General features: G+C 39.9%; 5 protein-coding genes across 6 annotated transcripts; 3 read left to right on the plus strand and 2 right to left on the minus strand.

Moving 5' to 3' along the window:
- The first annotated feature begins 85 nt into the window (after positions 1 to 85).
- Positions 86 to 702, plus strand: LOC117576841 (ubiquitin-like protein 4A). Its single transcript, XM_034261923.2, has 2 exons — positions 86 to 239; positions 302 to 702. Exons 1-2 carry the CDS (start codon positions 192 to 194, stop codon positions 629 to 631), a joined length of 378 nt encoding a protein of 125 aa, XP_034117814.1. The 5' UTR covers positions 86 to 191; the 3' UTR covers positions 632 to 702.
- A 46-nt stretch (positions 703 to 748) lies between these two features.
- On the plus strand, positions 749 to 1796 carry LOC117576839 (peroxiredoxin-5, mitochondrial). The gene is made up of 3 exons (XM_034261921.2): positions 749 to 914; positions 1095 to 1229; positions 1289 to 1796. Exons 1-3 carry the CDS (start codon positions 825 to 827, stop codon positions 1616 to 1618), a joined length of 555 nt encoding a protein of 184 aa, XP_034117812.1. The 5' UTR covers positions 749 to 824; the 3' UTR covers positions 1619 to 1796.
- Positions 1797 to 1835: 39 nt separating this feature from the next.
- Positions 1836 to 2724, minus strand: LOC117576840 (nuclear cap-binding protein subunit 2). The gene is made up of 3 exons (XM_034261922.2): positions 2565 to 2724; positions 2284 to 2501; positions 1836 to 2064 (listed from the first exon to the last, which is right to left on the minus strand). Exons 1-3 carry the CDS (start codon positions 2610 to 2612, stop codon positions 1866 to 1868), a joined length of 465 nt encoding a protein of 154 aa, XP_034117813.1. The 5' UTR covers positions 2613 to 2724; the 3' UTR covers positions 1836 to 1865.
- Positions 2725 to 2866: 142 nt separating this feature from the next.
- On the plus strand, positions 2867 to 5720 carry LOC117575466 (protein TAPT1 homolog). Of its 2 annotated transcripts, XM_034259681.2 has the most exons (3): positions 2877 to 3287; positions 3345 to 3949; positions 4260 to 5718. In XM_034259681.2, exons 1-3 carry the CDS (start codon positions 3068 to 3070, stop codon positions 5469 to 5471), a joined length of 2037 nt encoding a protein of 678 aa, XP_034115572.1. In that variant the 5' UTR covers positions 2877 to 3067; the 3' UTR covers positions 5472 to 5718. The 2 variants fall into 2 exon arrangements, with proteins under 2 accessions (XP_034115571.1, XP_034115572.1); XM_034259680.2 differs by having other exon boundaries at positions 2867 to 3949; positions 4260 to 5720.
- A 2276-nt stretch (positions 5721 to 7996) lies between these two features.
- Positions 7997 to 8712, minus strand: LOC117574689 (uncharacterized). The gene has a single exon (XM_034258595.2). It carries the CDS (start codon positions 8641 to 8643, stop codon positions 8038 to 8040), a length of 606 nt encoding a protein of 201 aa, XP_034114486.1. The 5' UTR covers positions 8644 to 8712; the 3' UTR covers positions 7997 to 8037.
- Positions 8713 to 12321: the final 3609 nt, after the last annotated feature.

Here is a 12321-nt window from a genome sequence, read left to right on the forward strand (position 1 = left end):
CGCATAAATTATTCCATTCGTACGTTACCGGCAAGTGCATTTATAGTTCATATCGATATTAATGGACAGTACGAAAGGGTTAATAATATCGCTCTTATTTTCATCACTAAGCTTGCAGATGGCAACACTGACATGCCATTTAATTTGTTTATAAAATAAAACTTATTGAAGAGAAACAAATAAGCATTGCCATGCTCATTACAATAAAAGTGCTCAAGGGCAAAGATTGCACACTCGAGGTAGGCTAAACAGTCAATTAACAAAAATAGTTTTTGCTATATTACGCTATATTTCCAATTAGGTTTCACCGACGTCCACCATACAGGAGGTGAAAGAACAAATTGATGCCGCTCTTCAAATTCCCGCTTCAAATCAGAAGCTGCTGCTGCTCGGCCGCCCGCTAAATAATGATCAGACAATTGCCTCATATCCCAATATTAAAGAGGGCACCAAGCTCAATCTGGTGGTGATGAAACCCGGACTGCGTGATTGCATTTATCGAGCTTTTCGCAAATATTACTCAGAAGCGCAGTCCGAACGATTGGCAAATGAGTTTATTACGGACTTTGAGGCAAAACTTAAGGAACAGAGCCTGGATGATTTGGAACGCTTTGCTGATAATTCACTGTAAACTCTGATTTGTTGATGATAACATATTACATATGATTTGATTGTGTAGAATTATTAAAAAATGAACAAAAACACGACTGAGTTGTCATTCGGCATTTGTAATTTCGACAGTCTGGCAACGCTATTTTTTGCATTTCTGAACCGTACAGCTGGTGTGAGGAGTGCGGAGTGTTGTCAGCAGTGTCAGAAGAGAGATGCAGGCGTGCAATTTTCTTAAACGAGTTGTTAACTCTACCAAACCAAACGTGCGATCTTTTTCCAGAACACTTGGAGCCATGGTCAAGGTAAGTTCAAGGAGGCTTCCAAAAAATATCGTGTACTTTTATCTGCAAGTGCGCATAATCTTATGTAAGATAGTTTTTTTGGCTGCTGTTAATATTGATTAAAGCGGAAGAGCGAGACAATTGCAAAAAAGTGCAAGGCCATCATCAAGGTTACAACATTCGTGTTTTTATTTTTTGTAGGTTGGAGATAAGCTGCCCTCTGTGGATCTCTTTGAGGATTCCCCGGCTAACAAGATAAACACCGGCGAGCTGACAAATGGCAAGAAAGTCATATTCTTTGGTGTTCCCGGTGCCTTCACCCCTGGGTGCTCCAAGGTGAGTTAAATTTGGAAAACTGGTTTAGGAATTTTGTAATATAATCGTTTTAATTGCAGACGCATTTGCCTGGCTACATCAGTTCAGCCGACTCGCTGAAGGCGGAGCAGGGCGTTGATGAGATTGTCTGCGTCTCTGTCAACGATCCCTTTGTGATGTCAGCTTGGGGCAAGCAACATGGCGCTGGTGGCAAGGTTCGCTTGCTCGCTGATCCCGCTGGCGCTTTTGCTGCCGCTTTGGATGTGACCATCGATTTGCCACCGCTGGGCGGTGTGCGCTCCAAGCGTTACTCGATGGTTGTCCAGAATGGCGAGGTTAAGGAATTGAATGTGGAACCCGATGGCACTGGATTAAGCTGCTCTCTGGCCAACAATATTGGCAAGAAGTAAATGGCGAATATATGGAGAATACTAACTACTATTTCCTGGGAAGGTATCAAATAATCAATTAGTGGCCTGGCCAAAGCGCTAAAAATATCAAATACACTTTCAATTATATTATACTCTTATATATTGGGAAAGAAAACTATGTAGAGAATACACAACACAATATGAAATTAGAAAAGAACTATATGCGTAATGTTTTATGCTTTTTGTATATCTAGGCGGGGCGCAGATTCTGCACATAATCTTATCTCTAGCGATTATCAGTGTTGGGCGCAATCTTTTGGGAGAGCAATTTGCCATAGCCGCCTCGGCCAGCATCATAATCTGTACGATATTCGTCACGCACTTGTCCCCCAGTTTTGCCGCGTCCATATTGACGGCCTTCAATGAAGCCGGCATCCCAATCCACGCGAATCAGTCGATCATCCAGTCGTGTGCCATTAACAAATCTGCAATGAATAACTTTGTTTAATGCAAATACAAATTGGGATAACAAAACATTGTCACTTGTTTTGCTTTTATCGTGTAAAACAAATAATTATCAAAGCGATGTACATATATGAAATATAACCAATTACGCGAGTAACTAATCAGGCTAACAAACAAACGTCATGAAGACGTGCCAATAATTTAGCACATCACTGTTTTTGTTGTCATCTCTTTCGTACCTCATGGCAGCTTCGGCCTCGGGACGCGTATAATATTCAACGAAACAAAAGCCACAGGGCGTCTTCTTGTACTTGTCCAGGCCCATGACAATAAGCCGCACATCGCCGCAACGTGAGAAGAGCTCGTGTATCTGCTCCTCGGTTGTGTAGAATGATAAATTGCCCACATAAAGTGTGGTCGAGTCCCGCAAAGAGCGTTCTTGCTCCGAGCGTGAGCCCTAATTGGAAGAAACATATGTTTTAAACGTTGCCGGCTTGCGAAATATTATTTTTTCACTTACTTTAAAGTGCTGATCACGGTATGAACTTAATTCTATGGACGTGGCCATATTATATAGCGTAGAAAATTAAGTATAAATGAATTTAAACACGATAGCTAAAAAAAGATGAATATAAAACAATTTAAACGCTAGAGGTGAACAAACAGCGATGTCACTATCGACATATTCGATATTCTGAAAACGATTAAATATCTGACAATAAAATAACGTAAATTCATTTAATGTTGCAATATTGATTATTTTAGATGGATATTAGTCATTAAGTTCTTAAATAATTGATAAAAGATGTATTTTTGCAGCGAGGAAAATATGCGATGATATCGTTTTTAAATAATTTACAGTGTGTACACACTAGTCAGGGCTGCATTTTTAAAATGTAGTTTTCTGTTTAGAGATATGCATACACTGCAATGGCCAGGTAGAAACAGCGTAGCAAAACAAAATATAATTGGCTGAAAAAGTGACAAAGCAACACCGCAAACACAAAGTGCAAAAGTTCATAAATGTCAAATTCACAAACTACCAGCGCCACAAAAAGGCAGCTGCGTTTTCGCGGTGACGTCAGTGCCAGTGGCAATCGCATCGAGGAACTGCAGCAAAACGATGATATACCAAAAGTATCAAAGGCCAACAACAAACAGCCAACTTTGCAGGATGACGTTGGCGTTACAACAGCAGCAGCAGCTGCAGCGGCAGCCGCAACTGCGGCACGCCTACAAAACGGTAAGTACTGCAAACTGAAAACCATTTTGTTGGTAATCCATATGTTTGCTATTTCAGCTGGGTCTGAGACAAATACTTTTTACGACTTTTTCAAAGTGGAAATGACACGCGGCTACATGCTAGAACATGACGAGGAACGCTATTCGGCGCGCCGTCAAAAGATCTACAGTTTTATGCGCATACCACGCGATCTTGAACGTTTCATGGTCTACGGCATTATGCAGTGTGCCGACTCCTTTCTCTACATTCACACCTTTCTGCCCGTGCGCTTCATCTTGGCCGTTTGGTCGCTCTTGACGCGAACTGTCGCCCGGATTTGTCGCCTGCGTGGCAGCGGGCAGCGTTTGTTGTCGCCAGCGGAAATCTGTGATCTGCTCAAAGGTGCCATTTGGATAAGTGTGACGTTGATTATGCTGCTGGTGGACACCAATCGCGTCTATCACATTATCAAATCACAATCCATTATCAAGCTATACATATTCTACAATATGCTGGAAGTGGGAGATCGTTTGCTCTCGGCTTTTGGTCAGGATACCATTGATGCTTTGTTCTGGACGGCCACGGAACCAAAGAACTCCAAACGTGAGCACTTTGGTGTCCTAACGCATGTTCTGTTTACCCTCATTTATGTGTTTCTGCATAGCGGATTAATCATGTTCCAGGTGAGCAATAAATTAAAATAAATTGGATTAAAATAGGATATGTAAATTAAATAACTTTCGATTGCTTATATACTTCCAATCCTAGCAATTATTTATTCAAGAAATCGTATAATTTATTTTTTAATATTTTTCAATATTTTTGTTGTGGTTTTCAAACGAATTTTAAACGATTACCACCATGTATTATTATCGATTGTTGCACCTACAGCTTGTCGCTGTTGTTATCGATTGCTTCGTTGAATTGTATTGATTGCGTTGTGTTGAGTTGGCGGTAAATTTAAAATATGCTGCATTTCTTTCTCTCTTACAGGCCACCTGTTTGAACGTTGCTGTGAACTCCAATAACAAAGGACTGCTCACCATTATGATATCCAATAATTTCGTGGAACTAAAAGGTTCGGTATTCAAGAAGTTCGACAAAAATAATCTATTCCAACTGACCTGCAGCGATGTGCGTGAACGCTTCCATTTGTCCGTGCTGCTTTTCATTGTTATGATACAGACAATGAAGGAGTTCGACTGGAGCATCACACAGTTCTGTGTCATGCTGCCCGATTGCTTTGCGGTGCTCTTCACTGAGATACTCATCGATTGGGTGAAGCATGCATTCATCACCAGATTCAACGAGTTGCCCGAGAGCATATATCGCGAGTACACCACAAGTTTGGCCTATGACATGACGCAGACACGGCAGAAGCACGCTTTCTCCGACCACTCTGATCTTGTGGCACGTCGCATGGGTTTTATACCATTCCCATTGGCTGTGGTGCTCATCAAGGCGATCTACACGGCCGTTTCCTTCCACAACTTGGCCGCCTGGCTGCTCTTTTTGTTGGCGTATCTCTTTGCATTGGGTTTGCGCATCTGTTTGACGATTTGTGCATTGGGCAAGGCGTGTAAACTGATGAAGGAACATCAAACGGAACGTAACAGCTCGACGCCCAGCAGCATGACCAATGTGCCAGTGATTGGAGCCACTGTTGGCTTTGGCTCTTCCAATGTTCAGGTGCTGAATAACAATAACAATATCAATAGCAGCAGCCACAATGCTCAATTCAAGCCAACGAACGTCTCGACGGCTGCCACACCGCTGGAACAAAGCATCAATTTCTCACGCATCTCGTTGACATCGACGCCCAAGAAAGCGACCAGTGAACTGGAGCTGGATGTGACCAATTCACTGGAGCTGGGTGCCACAGCGCTGTTCTCCAACAGTGATGTGGATCTCGATGATGTGTGCCTCAACGAGCAGGTGACAAATTTGAATTCAAATCCCGCCAGTCAAGAGGTTTATCAGGATGAAGAGTTGGCGCGCAGCGAACCAGATTTCTTGCAGCTCAGCGATGCTGGAAGCGGTGTCGGCGGCGGTGGCAGTGGTGAGAACAGTGCCAAGGCGCAGCAAGAGCGGTCCAAGAGGCTAACGAAGCGCACACACAAACGTTCCGAGTCCGAGCCCTTCATAGGGATGCCAAGCTTAAGCGAGAAGCCAACTGCGAGTGGAGCTACAGGGAATCCAACGTAGCGTGGACTCTAAACATTTTGGTGTATTTTATTTTGCTTAACGCTAATGTAAATCGCTTGCGTCCTTATTTTTTTGGGGGCTGGAAAATACTTTGCTCGAGTATTGCCCTGGATAAAATGTCTTATGTGTGTTTAGTGATACGGATTTAAATGTATTGTTTAGCTTAGCAACTATATTGATGATTATGTTCCCTGGCTATTAAATTGCTTTTATTATAACCGAATGCCTTATAAAGAACTGATTAAATTCTAGCAGTGTTTAAATTTAAAATTCGATAAATTAGTTTAAGTTATCGATAGCAAGTTCCTCGGGCTTCTGAGCATTTACAAATTGTGCTGCATACTTTTGGGCTGATCGTAAATTCCACTACAGTTCAGAAAATACTTATTGTTCGCAATGAAAGCAACCATAAATTATCATAATTGCTTTAGTGCGTAAAGTAAATTCTGAGAATATTTGCTACACTTCCGCACCGCCTCCGCATAACCTTTAAGAGCTCAGCTCTGCTCTGCTCTTCTGTTGCCGACGTTTTGTGTGTGTGTGTTTGTGTATGTGTGTGTGTAGGAAGCTCTGGGCGTTTTCCTGGTCTGGCACAGTGTCCTTGGCAAAGGAACCTAACCCACAAAAAACACACACATACACACAAAATGAGTCAGTGCACCCAAAAACTCAAGATGGTTCAGTGGGCAAGTTGAAAGCGAGTGTGAGCTGAAAATTTGCTTTCTTGCTTAAAGCAAACATTACCATATACATACATAAGACAGAGATACGACAGTCGATGTTTGGTTTCATGAATGAAAATGGCTTTATTTGCTGGGTCCGTGTTTACACGCGTAGAAAAATCAACAAGCTGCAAATAGCGTGTGCCTTCCTCAACCTCACCCCCCCGCCAAGCGTTTTATCCCTGGCCAAAAACTCAACCAAGCCAAGCCGCAATCCAGCCCCACCTCTTCCCCATTTACTCCTCGGACAAGCACGCGCGTGTTCACACACAAACAAACACACACGCACACACTTACATTTTACATTCAATTTACCGCTACACACGCGCCATCCCCTTTGGGCGTATCATTTTTATGAATGAAATTCTACGCTGACCTTGAGCGTAGTTACGTCAGCGCTAGATTAGGGGAAATTCTCTTCATCCACACTCTCGCCACATCCTTTAATGCGCATGTTCGTCGCATTTGCCCCTTCGAGTTCGAATCTCGTGCTCGGTTTCATTCATAAAATGCGCGTGCGGTATTCATGAATGGCTCAACTTGTGGCCAAACAACAACAACAACAAGACTCTGTTCGGTGGCCCCTACTTTTCAAGGACACGCGTCGCACTTTTGCCGCTTAGCAGGCGTCCTTATTGATTTTCCCATTTTTTGCGTTCTCCCTTTACATATGGATGTCGCGCCATCTCACATAAACTTTGTAACAAATCAAACACAAATTTTATGTTGCATACTTTTCGGCGGGTTAAAGTTGTTTTCTAGATAAATACGTGGGCGAACTAAAGGTTCCTGCCAAAAAACACCTACGTAACAAATATTGGCAAGCATTAAAGTCTTTAATTTACTGGCTTTTTTCGCCGAATTACACAATAAGTTCGCATGAAAATTGTTCAAGCTGTGAACAAAATTTAAATTGTTGCAGCTACAAACTAGTATAAATGAAAAATACTTTAGATGAAACTACTCATTATGTAATCGAATATCTTTTTTTCCTTTTTTCTTCTATTTATTAACACAGTGATTGATTATCACTACCAACAAATATTTACTTAAAATTTTGCTTAACTAAATTTACTTTATTTAGGCTTAATTTTTTTAAGCCTTTAAATGTTTGCCTAGTTAAAAAGCACAGAAAAACCTATCGATATCGATTGCAGCTCCTGTTTAAATGATCGGCTGAAAAGTGTGTACACACTAAAATTTAAATTTCAAAATCAAATTTCAAAAAGGAAATGAGTTTGTATCGTTTAGTTTTCGATTGATTTTCGACCTGCATGCAATTTCAGCTGTTAGTTAGTTTTGCAATAGTTTTTCACTGCGCCAAAAAGCTGTCTCCAAACGCAATTTCCGGCCGGCTGGTGTGCGTTAAAAATAGCCTTGAGTAAGGCTAGCAAAAATTGAAAGTGAACGCGCAGTCTTATGAATGAAAAAAGCACCCAAGTGCTCCGAACCCCGAACTCCTCCCCCCTTGCAAGGCAAACGAGCGAGAGAGAAGTTGGGTGGAAAAGTTTGATATCGAAGCCGGGTCGGCTGCCGGCAGAAGGCGACACCGGGTAGGGCAGGGCAGGGCCAATGGTTTGCCTTGCTCTTGACTGGCCTTAGCCCATAATTTATTGATTTTCTGTGGCAAGCGAAGAGGAGGACAGACAGCACATGCGCCCTACGTGCCCGACAGCTGCTTATCGTTGGCACATTGTCGTCACATTTGAGGGCATTTTGGACTCCCAATAAAACTGTTGCGTCACTGACGTCATACAAAAACACAGTTTACTAGCCAATAAATATATACATATATGTATTATGTTGATATATAGAAATACAAGTGTGCATAATTGAGAATTTGATTAAATTGGCATCTGTTGGCCACGTGAGAACTCATTAAACCATTCATATTTCTCAAGACGCGACTGAATCATCTCACCGAATATATAAAGACGCACCGGCGCATAGTCGGCATCATCATCGAGATTATCCTCATCCGATTCACTGCCCGACAACAAGACATCGATGGCCAGGATGGCATGGAGCAGATAAGCAACGCCCGTGATTAGCGCACAAATCGCCTGAGCTCGCATGTATTCGATAAACGGATGAACTGGTTTCTCGACACCAACGTTCTTCAGGCTCATGATGTACATCATATGAAAGTCCCGTTCCGCATTCTCCAGTGTCATCAGCGAGATGACAGTGTGCAATATGAAGCCAGAAAGGGCTCGAATCACCTCCTCGCTGATGGAAACATTGTGTCCAGTGCAGATATTAATGCTGCTGCAGAGTGTTATGACCGTAAACAGATAGAAGGATGCGGAATAGAAGTAATGATTGATTTGCTTCCAGATCGGCAGGAAATCCAATGGTTGGGTCAAAAAGCCACGTATGTGAAAGTACATGAGTAACATGGATAACATCGATTCCACCGTATAAAACATGAATATCACCGGTCTGACCATCCTACCAAACCGATCCTTATATAGTATACACACATCTATATGATTGTAGTATGTAAAATAGTTTTGTCGTCGTTGTTGTTATTGTTGTTATTGTTGTTGTTTTGTACCCACATCCGACAGATTTCGCACAGAATGTTTGACACGCTTTTGTTGTGTGTAAGCCGTCGTCTGGTCTCTGGATTGCTACGTCAGTTGAAAGTGCTTCGCTCATCATAAAAATAAAAAAAAAACCACTTCACATTTGCCCCGTTGCCAATGTGGTTGTTGTTGTTGTTGTTGCTGCTGTTGTGGTTGGTCTTGGTCTTCTTGGTCAGGCAGTTGCTGTTGTTTTGCTTCTGTCTACGCCGCTGGAAACAGTAGCAACATTTTGCTGGCAGTTTGATGTTGTTGACGGCCTGTTGACGGCGATTATGTTGATGACGCGCAAGTCCCAAAGACCGCAACGAATTTACGCGCAATTCTCCTCCACACAGCAGCAGCAACAGCAACAGCAACAGCAGCAGCAGCTCCTCCATCTCTCGAGTGGCAAGCGGTAAGCATTTGTACTTGTATTTAAATGCACACCATACGAAACGGTTGCGAAAATGTTAGACCACTCAGCATATTCATAAAAAAAATACAGCTGAAAATATATGAACTAAAAAAAAGCAAAAACGAGGTGCAAGAAACTTGTTTAAACTTTAATAAGAAAAACAATTATTGTGATATTTTGAAATTTAAATAGAAATGTGTTTTTAATTAAGAAATATTATATTTGACAAGCTTTGAAAATGGTGGACGCTTCAAATTAGTAAGTTCTATATATAAATTTTATATTTTTTTTATCATTCACAGATAATTAAATAAATTCAATGGTCAATAAATAAGTATTTAATTAAAGACTGTTGAAATTAACTAACAAAGTTATGAGCAAATTATTTTTTTATATTTTCATTAATAAATGGCTAAAATAGTAATATAAAATATAAATATAGTATGTGGGTAAATAGTATTAATGTATTTACAAAAGAAAATAAATACAATTAAAATTTTAGATATAATTAATCATTAATTGCATTTAATTTACTAAATAAACACTTGACTTGGAAATATTAATCTGCAACGACGCCATATTTAAAGGCTTCTTTAAAATCGATAACATTTATCGGTAACAAATATTCAGCTGCAACGACGCCATTTTCAAAGGCTTCTTTAACATCGATAGCATTAATCGGTAACAAATATTCAGCTGCAATCGAGTATTTTTTTGCTTTCTTCAAATTCGATATCAATTATCGATTATGAGTTAGGAGATAGAAATCTCCTTTTCTCTCTTACTTTCTTGCTCTCTATTCGAACATTTTGTTGCTGGTGTAGTTGATGGCCAAAAAAACAGAGAACCCGCACTTACAACAGTAGCTGCGGGAATATAACAAATCAGTTGCCCGTTGTTGTTGTTGTTGTTGCTGTTGTTGTTACTGTTTGCAGCAAAGTAAAAGGGTTAATTCATTTGGCTATAGCTGAGGAGTCATTCTGACTGCGTCATCTTGCAAAGAGACGTGCCTTGTGGCTTTTGCTGCTGTTGTTGTTGTTGTTGTTGTTGCTACTGTTGTTTGCGGTGGCTGCGGCTGCTGCAATTTTGACAAGCAAACAGCGCTTAAGCAAGTTAAGTGGTTGTGGAGCAGCACACAAAAGCCCCTTTTTGCCTGTTGCCTGCCGCTTTGCTCAAGCCAAAATTCCAGGGATCAAGCTGCAACACAGTAGTCAGTTATTCAGTAGTCACATCAACCTCAGTCTTGGTCTCGGTCTCAACCTCAGCCTCATGCTCATCCTCATCCTCATCCACATCCTCATCGTACTCATCATCATTATCAGCATCTTGGCAACTCAAGTTGAACTTAAGCGCGTGTGCTTGCCTAGTTGTTGTTGTTGTTGTTCGTCTTCTTCTTCTTCTTCTTCGTTGTTGTTGTTGTTACTTTTCATTTTGGGGTTCGTCATCGCTTTCGTGTGTACACAGTGTGGATAACATACATACATATATAGCATATAGTATATAGTCCCTGCTTGGTGTGTTGAAAAGTAAAAAGTGTGGGGTAGAAGGGGGCGTCATCATATTTGCTTGGAATGTGCCCCAATATGCACTTAGAGGCCTCTCTGCAGCACAATTAAGAGTGCTAAACTCTTGTGTAATCGCATAGGCTACCCAAAACGCTCCAGTTACGCCCACCTTGGCCCCCCTAAGGGGCATGGCAGGCCACATGCCATTACAGTTAAATGCAAGTGCATAAATAACAATTACAGCTGCAGCAGCAGCCACTGCAATAGCAACTGCAACCACAGCAACAACAACAGCAACCACAACAGACGCTCAGGTGTCAATTGGGGGCCGCGTTGTCCGGCGGCCATTTTGCAAAAGCGCATTTGCCGATCGCCACATATATAGTATATCGACATATAATGCCCGTTGATTATTATGTTTACACATGGCTAGCAATTTCTTGGCTTGACTTTACCACAAAATATAGAAACAACAACAAAAAGCACTTCTAATAATGAACCCGGGCCAAAGAAATCTCAATGCAAATCAACGGCAATTAATAATTCATCGCCCGCTGGGCTTCAAGCGTGGCGTTACAGCAATTATGAGCAGTTGGAAGGAGATAGACCGTATGAGAGGGAGCGGGAGAGCGATAGCGAGAGTGCGAGATACAGATTTAAGGAGAGAGAAAGGGGGAGAAAGAGGGAAAGCTAGAGTGCGAAAAAGTTGGGAGCGAACATGGCTGAAAACGGGGTTCAAATAATACAATAAGCTGCTACTCTAAATGCAAACGAGGGCAGCTCATAAAGTATGTATGGAAAGCAAAAAGTGAAACAAGCTGAAAGGCAGACCAAAACAAGCTAACTGCTTAATTAAGAGCTGAGATTGTTAGCCAAGAATAAAGTTCACTCTTAATAAAGCAATTAAAACAGATAATGAATATGCATTTATTAAATCAATTTATAAGATTTGCGCTTTTATATCTTTATTCTACATATGAAATAAATTGAATTCCTAATTAACAACAATATCATTTAAGTTTTTAAGGTATTAAAGAAAATATATAATATTATAGTTCAATAAATTTTACATTTTACAATCTATATACATCTAAGATAGTTTGATATAGTATAAAAAGATTTCACGAAAAATTAATAAAGTGAAATATAAATTTCAATTTTCATACATTTTTTTACCCTTGTTATATATTTACTACATTTTATTGATAACTTTGCTAAAATTAAGGATGTCCACCGATAAAAAATATAGATTTTAATTTTAATATAAATATAAATTTTTTTAATTCATAAATACTTTAATTTTAATCAAATTTGTAAACTTCCTATCATATATTCACTATATTCACTAAAATTTTTTATCATTTTGCTAAAAATATATATTTGAATTTCAAGAAACATAATTTTTTTAAGGTAAACAAACTTTTCGTAACATATAATAGATATTAATATAGTTAAAACTTTAATTTAAAAAAATATTATTTATTTTAATTCTTTTATTTTGATTAAAATATTATTATTAAATCCAATTATGTTTATATACAGGTTTTGTTTTCTTTATGCAAAATATTATATATAACTTTTCACAAACGCAAGTTTGTTAAAACTCAAAGAATTAAAAAAATGTTAATTTAAACATTAGTA

Source organism: Drosophila albomicans, chromosome 2R, assembly GCF_009650485.2.
Source record: "Drosophila albomicans strain 15112-1751.03 chromosome 2R, ASM965048v2, whole genome shotgun sequence".
NCBI classification, from domain to species: domain Eukaryota; kingdom Metazoa; phylum Arthropoda; class Insecta; order Diptera; family Drosophilidae; genus Drosophila; species Drosophila albomicans.